The sequence below is a fragment of the Canis aureus genome, chromosome 32, assembly GCF_053574225.1.
Source record: "Canis aureus isolate CA01 chromosome 32, VMU_Caureus_v.1.0, whole genome shotgun sequence".
Taxonomy (NCBI): domain Eukaryota; kingdom Metazoa; phylum Chordata; class Mammalia; order Carnivora; family Canidae; genus Canis; species Canis aureus.
Genome location: NC_135642.1, coordinates 39460025 through 39480622, shown reverse-complemented (window position 1 = coordinate 39480622; position 20598 = coordinate 39460025). Strand labels below are relative to the sequence as shown.

At 35.1% G+C, this 20598-nt stretch overlaps 1 protein-coding gene across 7 annotated transcripts in view; it reads right to left on the bottom strand.

The window, feature by feature from the left end:
- Positions 1-20598, bottom strand: part of LRRC49 (leucine rich repeat containing 49) — a 166702-nt gene that overhangs the window by 51469 nt on the left and 94635 nt on the right. For 6 of the 7 annotated variants that reach the window (XM_077881714.1, XM_077881716.1, XM_077881717.1 and 3 more), the window contains 2 exons: positions 14219-14366; positions 3448-3531 (listed from right to left, as the gene is read on the bottom strand). In XM_077881714.1, coding sequence (XP_077737840.1) covers positions 3448-3531; positions 14219-14366 — 232 coding nt within the window. The remainder of the gene's footprint in view (positions 1-3447; positions 3532-14218; positions 14367-20598) is intronic. The other variant, XM_077881715.1, reaches the window with a different exon arrangement.

Here is a 20598-nt window from a genome sequence, read left to right as displayed (position 1 = left end):
CGGCTCATGGGATAAAGGATCGAGTCCCGTATGGGGCTCCCTGCGGGAGGCCTGCTTCTCCCTCTGCCTATGTCTCTGCCTCTCTCTTTGTGTCTCTCATGAATAAATAAATAAATCTTTTAAAAAATTAAACTTTTAAAAATTTCTGTTCTTTTTCTATTGCTTGGTATTTCAAATTTGTATCGTTAAGTGGATTATATTTATATATATATATACATACACACACACACATATATGCTTCTGTGACTTTTGGATATTTTTGTATGTCCTCTTCATCTAAAGCAAATAAGAATCTGCTATTCTACTATAAAAACGTTTTTTTCCCCCCAAATCTATATTTAAAAAAATTTACCTTAAGGAATTCTATTACAGTTATTCATAGATAACTGGTACAACCCAATTCTTAACCTAAGTATTATCATTTTTACCCACCACCAGGCCAGTTTTAAAGAGGCAAGGGCAGTGAGCTAACAACAGATGGTTCTCATGCTGGCTCCATGCATTTGGTTTCCTAGCTGACTGGGAGTTGGCAGAAAGGAATATTCTTAATGAGGCAGATATAGCTGTGTTTAGAAAAAAGATACACAATATCTTTATACACTGAGTATGTTAGCACATTTATAAGATAACCTGAAAATACACTTTCCTATACCTACCCCATAGTTAAGTTTCCTTTATTTACTGAAATTAGATCAACACCAGGTTGACTAAGAGAATGGTTATTTTTTATCGGGGCCAGGAAGAGGGAAAAGACATATTTTAAAATAGGAGTGCAGCCTGGGGTCAGGTGGGGGTCACTGGCTGGCCAGGGGCCTCATAAGGACTCTAGGTATCTGTGGTACAAGAGAAAAAAGAAGCAAGAAGAAGGTTAAAGATTCTACAAGGCATAAGAGGGTTATCCAAAGAACATCTTCTGCTCAATCATGGATGCATTCAGCGTATCAGTTATAGTCATGTTTCTAAAGCTAGATAAAATACAACGCCAAGCCTGTGTTAAGGTGACAAATATTTTAGAAGATTCAAAATTTCAGCTTTTGCCACTTGAGTCTACTCTTCATAGTCCAAGCAATACCGCACCAGTATATTCTGTAACTATCACTTTCATTCATTTCCAAGGTTTCAAGGAAAACAGAAAGATAGAAAAGCAACAGAAGATATGTGTCAATGCACTCTTCTGGTCCCTTCATAAGCACCCACCCACTTTTCTTAATGATCAATTCATTTAATGATGAAATCAATTCATGTTGTCACATGAAATAATAGCCAGTAAATGCTGAGGATCTACAGTATCATGATTTCAAATCTGGGCTAGGGCTAGAATCCAGGTCTCTTGATTTCCCATGCTTCTCCTCTATCTAATTAAAAAATTTCGACATTAAATAACCTTCATAATTGAAGAGTTCTATTTAGTGGCTTCAAGAGAAGCATTCACTATTTTTTGAAGTTTTCATAAAAATTTTCCAAAGTATAAAAACCAAGTTGGCTAAATGTTTAATGGCACATTTCCAAAAATGTTGATAGTAAACAGCATCTGAATTGGGTATATAGGAAAAAAAATTCAGTGCAAAGGCAGAGTCCAGAGCAATTTGTTACCTATAGCAGGCTCAACTTATACTGGTAGCTTTAAAGATAAATCATCTCTCTGTTTATTCTTCCTTTCCATATTCTACAACACATACAAATGTGTTCTTTAGGTCCCAGAGTTTTAGTCTATTTACTGATTTACATTACTTATTACTTATTATTTACATATTTTTATTCCTTTATTCACTTATACAGCTTATGTACAGCAGCTGTACAATGGGAAACATAGTTGACCCTTGAATAACATGGGGATTGGGCCAGGGGTGCTGAAAATCTGTGTAAAACTTTGGACTCCTTAAAAACTTACCTACTGATAGCCTACTGTCAACTGGAAGCCTTACTAATAATATAAATAGTTGATCACATATTTTTAATATGATATGCATTATATATCGTATTCATATAATAAAATAAGCTAGAGAAAATAAAATATTAACAAAATTATAAGGAAGAGAAAATACATTTACAGTAGTGTACTGTATATATTGAAAAAAATCCATGTAATAAGTGGAACTGCGCAGTTCAAATTCATATTGTACAAGAGTCAACTCTACTACTTTTTTCCAAATGAACCATTACAAAGCTTAGCAATAGTATTATCTGGCAATGATAAATCTTGCTCCTACCTATACATTTAAAAAATTTTGCCTATATTGGTTTATATTTCCTATAAACCAAAGTGTGTTTTTGGCCAACCCTTAGAAATATTCCAATATAGAAAAGACTAAAATTCTATCAGTTAAATCAATAAAAAGATAGAGATATCAAAAGGGGGCCTAGGCACATCTAATTAATGAGATGAGGGAAAACAGATAAAGTTCAGGAGGTTAGAAATAACAGCAAATGAGAAAATTGTAGCATGATGGATAAGAGTTCTAAATACTCTTTGAAGCAGTAGTCCTGAGCTGAGAGGGTTGTTTTTCTTTTTTGTTAATTTAAGAGTAGTTTTCATAGAATAAAACACACAGATTCAAGCTTTGATCAATTTTGACAAATGCATACACCTGTGTAACCCATACCCCTATCAAGATACACATTTCCATTGCCTTAACAAGTTCCCTTGTTTCCTAAGTTTGTTTTGTACAACTTCATATCCCTACTAGTCACCTTTTGAATTCTAAATGGCATTTTCATTTTAAAGGAAAGCACCTACATAAGATAAGAATGAGTGATAAAACCAGCATGATATCCTTAGTTTTAGAACATAGTATGAGCATACTACAAGCTATAAACTTTAAGCTGTCTTCATTTATTATAGTTCTGTGATGTCCATATAAAATATTTTAAAAGAAAATATTTTTCATTTTTTAAAGAAAATATTTAAGGAAAGTAATAACTGCTATGCTAAATCATTTAAAACTAGTTTAAAACAAATTTTAATTCCTAAATCCTCAAAATCCCTACCACCTCTATATAAGAGAAGCTTTATAAAAATTTTAAAATTACAAAGCAATTATTTAAAAAGAAACCCATGTGTCAGAGCTAATTAAAATATCTCCATAAGTATAATGGTCTATTATGGTAGTTTCCAAAACAAAGGTACATGGCACAAAGTGATGCACTGATGTGGGGGAAAAAAAAACTGTAACTTGTGTTCTCTTTATTTTTTTATCCCTTCTTTTTAAAATCTGTAGCTTTCACATGTGTTTTATAATGTACATTATATCGCATTTCACAAGTACAGGTTTATTTATAGGTAACTTATAAAAGTTATAAGGGTGTTTATTTATAAAAAAATTCTACCGATAGGAATGCAAGCTTTATGAGGTCTGGAAAGTGCTTTTCTGGCTGACTAGCGAGTGTCGGAGCAGTGAGCATGTGCACACGTGCGCACACCCGCGCACACCCCGTTAGGGAAGGTACCTTAAGCAAGGACTGTTTATGACTTTCCCGCTTCTTCTCTTCCTCCTTTTTGGCTACAATAGATGCCATACGCCTTTCTTCTTCCTAAAAGCAAAAAATGTTTCCAAGTGTTATTAAGCATTTAACCTCTTCTGTGCTATTTCTTTCGTTCTGCAAGTCTAGCTTTCTTTGTGAGAAACATACTACTTGCTAACAGAAAATATGCCCTCATAGAAAGCTAGTCTTGGGATGGCTGAGTGGCTCAATGGTTAAGCATCTGCCTTCCGGCTCAGGGTGTGATCTCTGGGTCCTGGGATCGAGTCCTGCATTGGGCTCCCTGCATGGAGCCTGCTTCTCCCTCTGACTATATCTCTGTCTCTTTCTCTGTGTCTCTCATGAATATATAAATACAATCTTAAAAAAAAAAAAAAGCTAGTCTTTTTCTCTTTAATGTGTTCTTCCTCCCCAATTCTAAGAAGATGTGTGTTCTTAAATCTACTCCCAATTCTTGATGTGAGCTGAACTTAGCTGATACAAGAAAGAAACCAGAATGAGAAGAGCAGGAAGAAAGGTCGGGGAGCAGGTTTATATAGGTTTTCCTTGTAGGCCATGCACTACAGTTCCACATACAAAGACTTAAAAACTTTCTACTATGATGATAAAAACAACAAGAATTACACTTCTCACAACTTTCATTTGACCCATGGATGTAAATCAGAGCTTTTAAAATACTAAAGAATGAAAGCCTTTTGTATGGAGAGTATGAAACTCTCCATTGATGTTTAACAATTATTCTCCATTAATATTATTACTACCTTTACTTTGTTTTTAAGTTGATTTGGCCAGTCTAATTTCTTAAATTCTAAAAACCATAAAATAACATTATACTTTGGAAAAAATTAAAAACCAGCCATAATTCCAACATGCTAACTCATACTATCATTCCTGTATTACCTTATAGTATTCCCACGAAACACATTTTTTCAAGTTGCAATCTGTATACACAACGTGGATTATGTCTTTTTCCCCTAAAGATTGTCAAATTTTAGTAAAGTACAAACACATAATTTTAAATTTTATTATCAAAAAATTTGTAGGTATTCAAAATGATGTCACAATTTGAGAAAACAATACCTTCCTAAAAGATGAGCTTGAAAATATCTTAAGAAATGGGAAACTATAACAAGTAATTTAGCACATTTGACAGAGAACTCTTACAGTAATGAAAAATTATGGAAACTGAAATGAAAAATCCAATGGAAGGGAGCCGAAGAGAGAATCAGGCAACTGGAAAATAGGTCAGAAGAAATTTTCCCATATGCCTTCATAGCATGCTATACTCTCCACTAAAGCACTTACCCTGTTTCTTTTTAACAATCTCTGCTACTCTCTTTCCCCTCTGCTACCCCAACTGCTCTTTGAAGGTATGGACCATGTCAGCTCCTGGCATAATGTACATAGTCAATAGATATATATTTGAAGAATTGATTATTAAATATACATCTTCATATATCTGTTCAATAATTTCCTAAAACTGGAACCACTAAATCAAATGGAAGACATATTTCTAGTGCTTTTGACATGTTTACAAATTGCCCTCCATAAGTATAGTACTGATTTCTACCCCTACCAGAAGTCAGCATTTGATTTAAAACATGGTAGATGGTCATAAGAGCTGTTCACCAAATATTCCTATGTCTTCCCACATCCAGGCCCTCATTGTAAGATAGCAATTCTTGCCCCTTATCAGTTAGGTGCCGTCATGTGACTTTCTTTGACCAATGTCATATGAACAAAAGTGACATGTGTTTACTTCTGGAGGAAGTTTATTCGGGAGGAAGTTTTCAAAGACAATGTATAGTTAGTTATTCTCTTTCTCTCTGCTATAGAATCTGCAAAGCTCCACATGGTGAGTACTTTGAAGGCCTCAGTTCTGGAATGAGGATAACACAGAGCAAAGTTCCCACTATGAACATGAAATAAACTTTGTTGCTTTAGTCCACTGAGGTCAGAGAAGTTGTTACTACAGTATAATCCAGCCTATCCTAACCAGTATATATATCATGTTAGAATTAAGGAAGGTCCAAGAGGCCATGAAAATATATTCTAGGGGTTAACCATTATAAATGCTTCTGAAAACAAAGAAAAGACCTAGACTAAAAAAGGACATAAAAAATACACAAAGAAAAATTACCCCAGAGTTAAAAAGAAAACCAGAAATGCGTCTACTGAAAGACTCTAATTGTAGAAATAAGGTAATGAATACTCTGAGAAGGTTAGTAATTTATACACAGACACACAGCTAGTGATAAAGCCAGGATCAGGAAGAGGAGCCATGGCTTATGAGAAATGGAATTGGTAGTATTTTTTATAAGAAGGACATATTTAAATGTATTTTACTGATTTTAGAAAGATATAAAAGGTAAGGTTAAAATTCAATAGTAATCTGCTCTATGATTTCATTGTGTTAAAGGGAGTGGAAATTGAATGTGACTTGTGGTGAATTTAAAATCTTTTACGATATGGAAAATAGCTTTTCCTAGTGTTTGAAGGCTGAGTAGAGCTTCTGAGGAGAACTCAGTAAGACATTCGGAAGCTTGATTCCTAGCTTCACAACACAGCTGGACTAATAACTATATTAAATGCTTTCGTTCAGTAAGTATTGATTTGGTACTATTAAGTATAGCCTATTTCAGAACAAACATTTTAAAAGAGCAAGATATACTGATGTTCAATTGTTGACTCGTCTATAAAATGTGAACGAGAAACAGACTGGTTATTCAAGGAGCCAATTTCAAACAGTCCTGGAAACTGTATGGATCACGTCCTACACATACTTAAGAGATGATTTCATCAGATTTTCAGAAAAAATTGAGCTTCTATTAAAAGCAGTAGGACTTTAAAAGGAAGACTAAACCTACGAAAACTGGATGCATGCCAAATCAACTCAAATATTGAGTGTTTTAAGGAATTTTTTATATCTGATGATTACATTTCAGCCTAAATAATTATAGAGTAACTCAACTGGGAAACAAAAATAAACCTTTAATTGTAAAGATAAGCTATAAATCTGTTGGTAAGAAGAAAAAAACCTGTAAAATTCTGGCATTTTCATGATAATAGTTCAATTTCTGGAATAAAAGCCATAGCCTTTATACAGCAAAGGAAAAGGATCTATCGAGGACCAACAAATTATTTTTCCTTACTTCAGTCAGTTATGAAGATGAAATAGAGAAATGATTTCAAAGTAATTAAGAAGTACAGTGACTTAATAGGTGTTTGATAAATTAGATTATACTCTGTTAGCAGACTATTTAGGCTCTAAAACAATGTGTATTTTATATGAGAAGACGTTCTGCTCCAAATAAATAATAGCAGTTCTAATATAGACAGCAGTAATTTATTATGTGGGATTAAAAAAAAATAAACGGCAATGTGGGTTTTTAACCAGATACTTTAGGATAGTTATAAAAGACACTATTTTCCTTGAGTACAACAAATATTAAAACAGACTTTAAAATTAAAACAGACTTTTATCTAGAAGAGACAGTCCATATTTTTCATTCAAACAATTTTTTTAGCAGAGAAAACTGATCTTTCTAGGTCCTAGTTAATGTCAGAGTGAAAGTGGAAGTTGTATCACCTGACTCTCTTGGCTCAGGAATATTAGCTGTTAAATACTAGGGGAGGCAAAAAGCTCGAACAGGCTAGGCTATGCTGTCATAACAACTTCAAAACTTATATTGGCTTAGAACAAAAATTTACTTCTTGATCACGCAAAGCATCCTGAACTGTCCTCTTTGTAGTGCCTAAGTATTCCAGAGTGCCGGATTCAACGGCATCTTCAACTCCACATATGCTCCCATGACAGCCACCGCACAGGAGAAAAGTGAATATCACACAATGGCTTTTAAGCGTTTCTGTCTGAAAGTTACATATATCACTTCTGCTCACATTTCATTGGCCAAAGCAAACTGCACAACTACACTTAAGTTCAAAGAGGAAGGGAAATATAATCCTCCCACCTGCCAAAGAGAGGAGGAAAATCAGAACATGTCAGTGAGCGTTAGTAACGCTGCCACAACAAACTCGTGTCTCAGGCTGTTCCAATTTTTGGAGGGCAAACTGTAACAAGGCCATATTAAGCCAACTAAATGTGCATCTGAAGTGAAAACTTTGGAAATTGTGAAACTGTGTCTTTTTCAGAATTCTGAGAATAGTGCCTATGTTAGTAAAGTACTGCCTTAGAAATTAAAAAGGAGAGAATTCTGCATATCCTAGAATTGTCTATATAGTTGTCCTTGTTCTAGCCCCCAAAATGTGTCTATTTTTTTACCAACAGTTGTGAATATATTTGCATACCACTATAGTATCTTCCTTATGTCTTCTCCAATTTGTGCCGGGTTTTCTGGAAACACTCTAGTTTATTGTCACCCCTCTAAAACTAATAGTTCAGGTGTAATCTGAGCATCGAAGAAAAAAATGGGGGCTACTCTCTCTATTTTTCTGAATTCTCTATTTCTATAACCTCTAATGATCGCATCTCACAATTAACTCAACTTGAACTTAATTTGCTAAGTCTCATCTCACATAAATCTGTGTTTCTGCTGAGAACTGTTTGTTGTCAGGGAGTAAAGTCCGGGATTTTCAATATATCTATTTTTATCTTGCTAAATTTTGCTTGTTTTTCTACACTAGAGGTCAGCAATATTTTTCTGTAAAGGTCCAGATAGTAAATATTTTAGGCTGTGTGACCCACAAAGATCTCTATCACATGTTGTTTTTCTTTTCTTTTTTAATACGATGCTTTTAAAATATATAAACCATTCTTCTCTTGAGAGCTGCTCAAAACCAGCATGCAGAATGGATCTGGCCCCCAGGCTACAGTTTGCCAAACCCTGTTCTGAGATTATTGAGCTACTTTGGTATTCTGTTTTGATTAACCAGTATATCAGGATCTCCAAGTTCTCCAGTTTCTGTCAATCACATCCTATATCAGAATAACAGAAATATTCTCATTTAGTCATTAACAAAAATGCTTAATCAAAGGGGCCCAAGGAAAAAGCCTCAAGGCATGCCAGTAGAGAATTTTCTACAGGCTGGCATTAATTCATTGCTTCCTGTGCCGTGAAACATTAGAATCATAAATTCACTTAACTATGTTGTCATACAACTTACTCAAAGCAGTATCACAAAAGACTTTGTCAAAAGCTTTGCTTAAATACCAAAACACTATCTCCAACGCTACTCTTGAGAGGGCCTATTTACAATGTCCAAACTAGAAAATTAATTTTCTTGTCTGGCATGAATTGTTGTTAGTGAATTACTGCTGCCTCCTAGTGACCAATTCCCTTAGTACTCACAACTCTAATAATCCAATTTATATTTCTTTCCTACTAAACATTAAGTTTACTATCATAATTTATGAAATTTATATTCTTTCCTTCTATGATAAAAAGACCAACTAGTTCATCTTACCTTGCAGCTGCAGCTACTCTACTGTTCTACACTGTTTCTCCGATATAACTTTCAAAGGTCTAGCAATTTATTTGCTACGTTTATTCAGTGCTCTAGATCAAGCATAGCAAACACAGTCTGTCACCTGTTTTTGTAAAGGTTTATTGGCACAGAGGCATGCTCATTCATTTATGTACTGTCTATGCCTCCTGTCAGACTATAATGAGTTCAGTAGTTTTTAACAGACTGTATAGTTGTCAAAGCCTAAAATATTTACTATCAGACCCTTTATAGATAAGGTTTGCCAGCCCCTGCTCTAGATCACACTTATCTATTCACCTAGCGTAGGCTTCATTTTCTTCTTAGTAATATTTATTTCTACTCTTTACTGACTAAAAGTCATTCTTCTTAACAGAGATAACAAAAGCAAAATCAGAACTGAGGCCATCAATTTATATTCTCTTTTGCCCTCATATTACCTTTTGCCGTTCCTCTGGATCAGATTCCCCCCACAACCACCCAGAAGCTCTCACCCTAACTAATCTTCCTGCTTCTCATCTCATCCATCCTATCCTCCCCAATCCATCCCCTGGGCTGCTATCCAGAAAGACAAATATTTTTTAAAGATTTTATTTATTTATTCATGGAGACACAGGAAGAGAGAGGCGGAGACACAGGCAGAGGGAGAAGCAGGCTCCATGCAGGGAGCCCGATGTGGGACTCGATCCTGGGTCCTCTGGATCACGCCCTGGGCTGAAGCTGGCGCGAAACTGCTGAGCCACCCGGGCTGCCCAGAAAAACAAATTTTTGACAGGCAAATGTAATTTAACTGCCTTCAACTCTCCTAGGGCTTTCTATTCTTAGATGAAAAGCTCAACTCTTCATTAGGACACAAAATGCCCTTCATGGCCTAGGCCTGACTGTCAGACACCTTCTGCTCCCACTCCTGTCCTCTGTGTAAACTGAGTACATTTGCTATCCATTTGCTATATTCTCTCACATCTCTCTGCATTTTGCATGCCTCCATTCTCCCTGGGACACTCTCCACAGATATATCCTCCTCCTTTTTAACCACTCTTCAAGCCCAAGTCAAGTATTTTCTCCTTTGGAACTTCTCCTATTTCTCTGGTAGATGTAGGGGTGCTTTACCCTTCAGCGTTACCATGCTGTGTGCGTGTGCAGGCGCATGTGGGTGTGAGTGTGTGTACATACATAAATACATCTATCGAGCTATCTTTTCTAGCTTGGCATTTTGAATTATAATCTGTCTGCACTAGACAGTGAGTAACTTGAGGGCATGGATTATGATTCTGATCTTGTCATCTCTAGTGTCTAATACAGATCCTAGTGCAGGAACTTTTCAGTTCAATGCACCTAAGAATGCTCAAGAATTTTTTCATGGTGCCTCTAAGTCAAAAGAAATGTGTTAATAGCTCTGTTTACTAGGTAGTTAGTAAAAAACTTATCAAGTATTCATGTTCTAGCAACTTAGTAGCCATTTGAAAAAATAATAATACACGTAAATTGAAAGAAAATATATACCATTCTTTTTTTTTTTTTTTAATACCATTCTTAAAGAACCACAATTACTTACCAATGAAATCTGTGTATCTGTAGGGCATTACACAACTTCTCAAATGTATTTAGACTGGACACTGGGAACCTCATTTTCTGTTCCATACTGATTTGGGCATGGTATTATGGTGGTTTTATCAAAACGACCACTGAAAAGCTCAGCTTTACAAAGAGATGATACCATGGAGGTAAATATAGTGTGATCTCATATTGAAATGGCAAAGGACCTTGAGCTAGTAGTCTTCTCAGTGTCTCACAGATCTCAAAATCACTGTGTTTCCCTTGAAAATTATAAATATTCTAGAGTTCCCGAGTTCACTGCGTCCTCAGCACACAGCTCTAGTGCACAGAGGTTCATTGAATATTTGTATAATCCACATGGGCTGGAATGTTTACATGGTAAATTACATAAAAGTTAATGAAGATATCATTTTCAAAGAGAAAAAAATGGTATAGAACTGGTGTCAGCAAACTTTTCTAGCCAGATGGTAAATATTTTAGACTTACAGGCCATATAATTTCTTTAGCAACTACTGAATTCTGTCATCTGTCATTGTAGCATCAAAGCATATATAGATAATATATTCATGGACACAACTGTGTTCCAATACAACTTTGTTTACAAAAACAGGTGCCATTGTTTGCCAACTCTGTTAACAGAAAGTCTATTAAAAGATAGACTCTTTCCTGGCCCTTGGGTGGCTCAGTTAGTTAAGTATCTGACTCTGGATTTTGGCTCAGGTCATGATCTCAGGATCCTGGGACCAAGCCCCAAGTTGGGCTCTGTGCTCAGCACAGAGTATGCTTGTCTCTCTCCCTCCTACTTGCACATGCTCTCTCTCAACCTTTCTTTCTTTCATTTTTCAAAAAAATTTTTAAAGCTTTTATTTATTTCTTCATGACACAGAGAGGGGTGGTGCAGAGACACAGGCAGAGGGAGAAGCAGGGTCCATGCAGGGAGCCCGATGTGGGACTTGATCCTGGGTCTCCCAGATCACACCCCGGGCCGAAGGCGGTGCCAAACTGCTGGGCCACCCGGGCTGCCCCCTTTCTCTCTCTAAATAAATTAAATAAATTAAATAAATTAAATAAATTAAATAAATAAATAAATAAATAAATAAATAAATAAATAAATAAATAAATAAAATCTTTAAAAAGGTATGCTGTTTCTACACTGAAGTTACTAAAAAGTCATAAACAAAAGGTAAGACTAAATACTCAGTCCATACTGATATGAATAAACAAATAAGGAGGGATCTTATGAGGACTAAAATTATAAAGGGAAAGAGAGTAACTTCACCGGAGAAGGCTGACAGACATCATCTTAATTAAAGTGGCCAATATCAATAAATGGATAAACAGAAATTATATACCACTTGATAGGATGCAATGAGAAAAATCAAAATCATTTCTATGATATTTAGGCAAAAATCTATAAAAAGTGATGGTGAGAAAAAATTAAATAGCCTGAATTAAGGGTCATTCTACAAACTGACCTATAATCTTCATAAATGTTAGTCATGAAAGTCAAGGAAAAACTGAGAAACTGCTCCTAAAAAATAGTGATGAGAGAGACATGACAACCAAATGCACCTATATGTAATATATAATTCCAAACTAGGTCATTTCACTATATAGAAATTATTGACATAATTGGTAAAATTTGAGAGTAGTGTGAGAGAATTAGACATTGTAATTATTCAGTGTTTACCTCCTAATTTCGTTGGTTAAACTGCATTTATGTAGGAGAAATGTCTTTGCTTTGAGAAAATACACTTTATAGTGTTCAGGACTACTGGGTGACCCAGTCAGCAGCTTACTCTCAAATAGTTAAAAAAAAAAAAAAGAAAAAGAAAAAAAAAGTTTTTTCTACTGTATTTACAACTTTTCTGTAACTTTAAAATTGTTTTCATTAATTCTGGAAAATGGAAACTAACCTATAATGTCAAGAAGTATATCAGTAGTTGCCTGGGGATGGAGGTTAGGTGGGGAGAGGTGGAAAGGAGGGGTAACAAAGGAGCATGAAGAAAATCTGTTGGGTAGGGAATTATTAATAAGCTTGACTGTGGTGATGTTTCACAGGTGATATACATGTCAAAATTTATCAACTTGTACACTTAACATGTACAATTAATTTTATGCCCATTATACCTCAAATAAAGCTTTTACTAAGACATTTTTTTAAATTTCTCAAATTAAACAGTAAAGGAGCAGATGTACAAGGACTGCTGCTCTGTGTTTAGCAGAAAAGCTAGCCCTGCTCCCATGCCAGGTGATTTTCTCTCATTTCCTCATCAGGCAAACACAACTCATAGAATGTACGAAGACAATGATTATATATAGCGTCATTCTACTTTATTTCTGGCATGAAAGTAGATCAATTTCACTCAATCAAGACTTCATTGAATATTACTACATTCTCAGGCACTGTGTGAGATAGAGAAGGAAAGGAAATAAACACATATAGGAAACTCCTTGTTTGTGCTATCTCTCTCTCAAATAAATAAACTATTTATTTATTTTTTTAGAGATTTTATTTATTCAACAGAGAGAGAGCACACACAAACAGGAGGAGCAGTAGGCAGAGGGAGAAGGAGAAGCAGGCTCCCAGCCCAGCAGGGAGACCAACGTAGGGCTCGATCCCAACACCCTGGGATCATGACCTGAGCCAAAGGCAAATGCTTAACCAACTAAGTCACCCAGGTGCCCCTAAATAAAATCTTAAAAAAAAAATTGAAATATAGAAAATATCTAACATGGAGATATAATGAATAAAAAAAAGCTATTTTGAAAGGTATGGCATCAACAGCAAGCACAACAGTTCCATGTGATGCTTACTTTGAACCTCACACTGTTCTAAGATTCAGTGCTTTATTTTATCTTAACAACAATCCTATGACATCATGATCCTCCCATTTTACTTTGAGAAAAAGGAGATATAAAAAGGTCAAGTAAATTGCCAAAGGTCATTTTGCTAAAAAATGGTCAAGTCAGGATTCAGACGCAAGCACTCTGGCTTTGGCTCCCATGTTCTGAAACATTACATTATGTAACTTATGAATGACATTCTTACTCATCCATTCCAAAGTAAAGTTTTAGCTGGGTATCAAGCCAGAATGAAAAATAATCATGATGATTAATTTAGATAATCATGATGCTTACTTTTAATTATTATTTTTTTAAGCCTGCTAAAAAGGAAACCACAGACCCAAAATGGCATCACTTATGTTAAGGCCACAAGCCAGTACACCAAGACTTACTACTTAACCTAACTGTAGTTTAGAAACCCTCCCTTTCCCAGAAATGTAATCTGTAACCAGTCAACCTGGGATTTTCCTGGTCAGAACTAGAAAATTTACTGATAGACCTCTTCTCTTCCCTTCAGAAGGATGACCTTACCTAAAACAATGGATCCTTTGCTTATAATTTCCCTTTTTCCACTCCCTACCTTTAAAAACCATTCCTTTTCTGTAGTCATTGGGAAGTCCCCTCTACTTGCTAGATGAGATGCTGCTCAATTTATGAATTAATAAAGCCAATTTGATCTTTTAAATTTACTCAGTTCAATTTTTTGTTATCTAACATTGGGAATGAGGCACAGGTGGTAAAAAAAATCTGTAATTATAATTATGAATTATATAGCAATGATACGCCACAGTTTATTAAAACTAAGAAGGATTTCATGCAAAGAATATGCACCCCAACCTCCTAACCCACAGTAAGGAAGACAATATAATAAGTACTTCATAAGAGCGCTCACCGTGACTCTCTTCATATCTAGCTGGCGCAGCTGCATCATATTCTGAAGGATAGTGTGTTTGTACCATGACTCTTGAGCTATTGGATTGCCATCAAAAGTGATGTCTGAGAGAGAAGAAGAGTCAGCAAGGCAGCAAACACTTTCAAAACTGCAGGAGAGACGGAAACCACTGGATTACTGTGAGACCTTCCAATAGTACTTTCATTTATTTAATATACATTATTATTTTAGAATAGTTTTAGATTTATAGAAAAATTGAGAATATAGAGTTCCCATATACTCTACACCCAGTTTCCTCTATTATAAACATCTAGTAGTAGTAGAGTACATTTTTTTTACAATTAATATATAATTATTTACAATTCATTCATTCCTTACTTTCTGGCACTTTAAGATTCTCAAGACTCATATCATATATTTCCTACCCCAGTCCTAGAATCAGCCACTTCCTCCAAGGAGCCATGGTTCCTTTTATTGGAGAATGGCAGTGGAACCAAAGGTCTGGTGGCTAGGCATACTGTTTGCCACTGGGGCGTTATTTTTTTCATGTCCTCTACTCATAGAACAAGGAAGTGTATGTTTGTATACTAACCTGTGTGTATACATATTACCTATAACATTTATTTTTTTTTAAACATTTTCTTTATTTATTCATGAAAGAGACACAGAGAGAGAGACAGAGGCACAGACACAGGCAGAGGGAGAAGCAGGCTCCACGCAGGAAGCCCGATGTGGGACTCGATCCTGGGTTTCCAGGATCACACCCTGGGCTGAAGGCAGGCGCCAAACCGCTGAGCCACCCGGGTTGCCCTACCTATAACATTTAACCATCTATGTCTATATTAAGCTAAACATGAGTTTACACTGATGTTCTCCAATTTTTTTTTGATGCTCTCCAACTCTAATCTATTATCAAAAGGATCATTCTAGTCTCTTTCCCTTGCTTATCTGTAAATTCCTACTCCAACAAGGAGAAATCTGACTCATACCAGCTCTCATCCATTTACTGAATTATTCAATTCCAGAATATATGCATAGTGGTATCAGAATTTTCAACCTAAATCCCCATGGGTAACAACTTTATTAAATACAACCATCATGTGTAATTCCTTTAGCATTTAGTCTTACATACTCGTTTCAAAGTTACTTAGGTCAGTATCTCCCCTCCCCCCACCCCTTCAGGGGGTTGTTTCATATAACTGAAAGTTAGCTTCTCTTGTCATAGTCTATATTCATTCCTTCCTGGGATCCTCTAAACTCCTAAATATTTTAATTTGCATACATTAAGGTTCACTCTGTGCTGTAAAATTCTGTGGGTCTTGACAAATGCATAAGTATCATATAGAAGAGCTCCATGACCCTAAGAAATCCTATTCAACCCTCCCCTCTCCCCTTCAATCTCTGGCAACCACTCATCTTTTTGTGGGCTTTATATTTTTGCCTCTTCCAGAATGCCATATAGTTGGAATCATACAGAATATAGCCTTTTCACACTGACTTCTGACACTTAGAAATATGCATTTAAGGTTCTTTCATGTCTTTTCTGTGTCTTCAAGCATACATGCTCTCTTTTATCATTGAGTGATATTCCATTGTCTGGATGTCCCTCAGTTTCTTTATCCATTCACCTACTGAAGACATCTTGGTTACTTCCAGAGTTTAGTGATGATGAATAATGCTGCTATAAATATTTGTCTGCAGGTTTCTGTGTGAACATGTTTTCAAATTCAATTGGGTAAATACTTAAGAGTGCAATTACTAGATTATATGGTAAGACTATGTTTAGCTTTGTGAGAAACTTGCCGAACTGTCTTCCAAAGTGGCTGTAACTAACCTCTTGCATTCCCTACCAGCTTCACAGTCTCATAAGCATTTGGTATTTGCCAGCTTTTTTTTATATTAGTCATTCCAATAGGTACATAGTGGTCTCTCATTGTTTTAATGTGCAATTCCCTACTATCAAAGGATGCTGAACATTTTTTCATATGTATATTTGCCATCTGTATACCTTCTTTGCATCTTTAGCTTATGTTCATTTTATAATTGAGTCGTTTCCTAAGTTTTAAGACCTTGGTGGAGTGGTTAAGTTTTTATTTTAATTCCAGTTAGTTAATATACAGTGTTGCATTAGTTTCAGGTGTATAATATAGTGATTTAAAACTTCCATACATCACCTTGTGCTCATCATGACAAGTTCTCTCCTTAATCCCCATCATCTATTAACGCTCTCCTTCCCTTTTAGAAACCATCAGTTTGTTCTCTATAATTAAGAGTCTATTTCTTGGTTTGACTCTCTCTTTTTTCCCTTTACTCATTTGTTTCTTAAATTCCACATGTAAGTGAAATCATATGGTATTTGTCTTTCTCTGACTTATTTTATTTAGCATTATTTTTCTACCTCCATCCATGTCATTACAAATAGCAAGATTTCCTTCTTTTTTATGGCTAATCCATTGTGTGGCTACTGTAAATAATGCTGCTATGAATATGCAGATATCTTTTCAAGTTATTTTTTTAAAATTTTCTTTGGATAAATACCCAAAAGTTGAATTGCTCAACTAATTTTAGTTCTATTTTTAATTTTTTTAGGCCCTTCTATTTTTAATTTTTCTTTGGACCTTCAATTTTTAAAGGGAACACTCACTTTTCTAAATATACCCCAACGTAAGTTAGTAAAAATCATTTACATCATTCTCATTCAATGACTATTCAAATAGCTAATGTAAACATTTAGACCTAAAAGTATTTCCTTTATTCAGGTACTATATTGAATATCCCCCCTTCTTCCTGTGTTAAGAAAAGCTATAGGATATAGAATATTTATGGCATAGGAAATAAATAATATATTGACAATTAAGGTCAAGGCAAGGTCTACAGCAAGAATAAAGTTCATTATTTCTCTACTGTCATATTTAAATATTTCTTCCATTGTTTCCTCCCATTCAAGGTAAAAAGATCCTTTCGTATCAATTATTTTACCTTACAAATTATTTTAACCATCTCAGAATTCATAAGTTCATTATAGTTTTTGAGACATGTTTATTAGATAATTATGGGAAGATATTTTCCCCCACTTTTATTGAGAAATAATTGACATACATCATTATATAAATCTAAGGCAAAGAGCATAATGGTTATATATATATACATAACCTACTGAAGGTGAATGGTTATATAAATGATGACCATAAGAGGCTCAGCTAACATCCATTTTCTCATATAAATACAATACAAAAGAAAGAAAGAATGAAAGAGAGAAAAAAATTTCCTCCTGGTGATGAGGACTCATAGCACTTTCTTTCTTTTTTTTTTTTAAGTAGGCCCCACATCTAGCATGGAGCCCTATGTGGGGCTTGAACTCACGACCCTGAGATCAAGACCTGAGCTGAGATCAAGAGTTAGACGTTTAACCAAATGAGCTCCCAGGTGCCCCATAGCATTTACCTTCTTAACAACTTTCCTATATATCACATAGCAGTGTTAACTGTGGTCATCATATAGTACTTTATGTCTATTTATCTTTTTTAAAAAAGATTTATATATTTTAGAGCGAGGAAGACAGAGAGCATGTGGGAATCAGAGGAAGAGCTGAGAGAGAGAATTTTCAAGCCGACTTTGTGCTAAGCATGGAGCCTGACACAAGCTCAGTCCCATGACCCATGAGATTACGACCTGAGCAGAACCAAGAGTCAGATGCTTAATGAAATTAGCCTCTCAGGTGCTCCAGTACTTATTTATCTTATAACTAGAAGTTTGAACTTTTTGACAACTTTCTTCCAATTCCCCCTCCCCTCATCTTCTACCTTCGGTAACCACAAGTCTGATCTCTTTTTCTATGAGCTTAGTTTTGTTTTTAGATTCCACATATAAGTGAGATCATAAAATATCTATTTTTCTCTGACTTATTTCACTGTGCAATGCCTCAGGCTGCATCCATGTTGTCACAAATGGTAGGATTTCCTTACTTCTTATGGCTGAATAATATTCCTGTGTATATATTCATGCATGTATATAACATAACTTTGTCCATTCATCCATAATGGACACTTATTTCCATGGCTTGGTTATTGTAATAATGTTGTTCTGAACAGGATGGTACAGATATCTTTTCAAGTTAGAGTTTTCATTTCCTTTGAGTATATTCCAAGAAGTGAAATTGCTGGATATTATTGTAGCTCTGTTTTTAATTTTCTGAAGATCCTCCATACTGTTTATCCATAGTGGTCATACGAATTTATAATCCCACTAACAGTGCACAGGGTTCCCTTTTTTCCACATCCATACAGCACTTGTTATTTCTTGTTTTTTTGATGACAGTCATTCTAACAGGCATGAGGTGATAACTCATTATGGTTTTAATTTGCATTTCCCTAATGACTAGTGATGTTGAGCATCTTTTCATGTACCTGTTGGCCTTGTGTGTATCTTCTTTGAAGAAATGTCTATTCAAGTCCTTTGCCCATTTTTTAATCGGGTTATTTGTTTTTTGCTATTGAATTATATGAGTTCTTTATGTATTTGGGATATTAATACCTTATCAGATACATGGTTTGCAAATATTTTTCTCACTGCATTGCATACGTTGTCTTTTCACTTTGTTGATGATTTCTTTTGCAGTACAGAAGCTTTTAGTTTGATGCAGTACTATTTGTTTTATTTGTTGCTTGTGCTTTATGTGTCATATTTTTAAAAATCATTACCAAGACACATGTCCAGAGCTTTACTTCTATGTATTCTTCTATGAGTTTCAGGGTTTTAGATCTTACATTTATTTTTTGGGCCCACCCAGCATGGAGCCCAATGTAGGGCTTAAACTCACAACACTGAGATCAAGACTTGAGCTAAGATCAAGAGTCAGATGCTTAACCAACTGAGCCATCTAGGCTTACATTTAAGTCTTAATCCATTTTGAGTTCATTTTTGTGAGTGGTGTAAGGTAAGAGTCTAGGTTCATTCTTTTACATGTGGGAATCCAATTATCCTAGCAACATTTATCAAAGAGGTTGTCTTTTCTCCATTGAGGAGTACTGGCTCCCTTGTCAAATATAAGTTGACCTGTTATACTTAGGTTTATTTCTGAGCTCTTAATTTCATTTCATTGGTCTATTTGTCTGTTTATTATTCCAGTAACATACTGTTTTAATGACTATGGCTTTATACTATAGTTTGAAATCAGGAAATGTGATGCCTCCTTTTTTGTTATTCTTTCTCAAGATTTCTTTGGCTATTTCAGGGTCTTTTATGATTCTAATAAACTTTAGGAGTGTTTTTCCTGTAAAAAATGCTACTGGAATATTGATAGGGAATGCATTGAATCTATATATGGCTTTTGGTAGTACTGACATTTGAACAGTATCAAATGGGAAGACATTTTTTTAAAAGGCTAGTATATACAAGTGAAAATGAGAGTTCATTAACTTAATCATTACAAGTATAAATAAACTTGAATAAACACTGTAATTTTTTGGGATGCCTGGATGGCTCAGCAGTGTAGCACTTGCCTTCAGCCCAGGGCGTGATCCTGGAGACCTGGGATGGATGGAGTCCCACATCGGGCTCCCTGCATAGAGCCTGCTTCTCCCTCTGCCTGTGTCTCTGCCTCTCTCTCTCTGTGTCTCTCATGAATAAAAAAATAAAATCTTAAAAAAAAACATTGTAATTTTTCCCATATAGCATTAACAAAGTTATTTTTCCCCATCAACATAAAATATTTCAGAAAAATGTCTGGTGCTTAAAGGATCTTTTAAAAATACTATTCTTTCCTCACAGTTGATTCCATAGTTAAAATCAAATAAAAATGTTTCTGATAATTTCAAAACTGAAACACAAGACAAATTTGTCTTTCTCCTACACTGTTAAGTCATAGAAGTCATCTTCCATCCACAAATCTGCTTCTCTATGTGTATTCCTATTCTGTTAATGTCACCAAGTCAGTTGCTGGGAAATAATCTCTTACTCAGAAGTTAGTGACTGAGAATGAGAACTGTGAAGATTCATCAAGGGATTTTAAGCAAGGGAGAGGGGTGCTAATAGGATTAAAATAATTAGTAGTTATGAGAATAATTAGTAACATTATGGAAAGTATAAGGGAAATAAATGAGTTAAGAGCAAAAAAATTAATTAGAGACTGCAATAACTAGAGGTAAAAGGAGAAGAGTTTAACATATCAAAAACTAAGGTAGAAGCCATGAGAGTAAAGAGGAGGGGATAAGTTCTATGGAAGTCAGGGGATAGCATGTAAAGAAACTAGTACTTATTTGTATGTGAGGAAGAGAAATCTAGAATAATGCCCAGGTTTCTTTTGTCAGTTAATGATTGGGTAGTGGTTACTTTGTCAAAATTCCTTGAAGTCTGCACTTAACATGGCTGCTATTTATTAC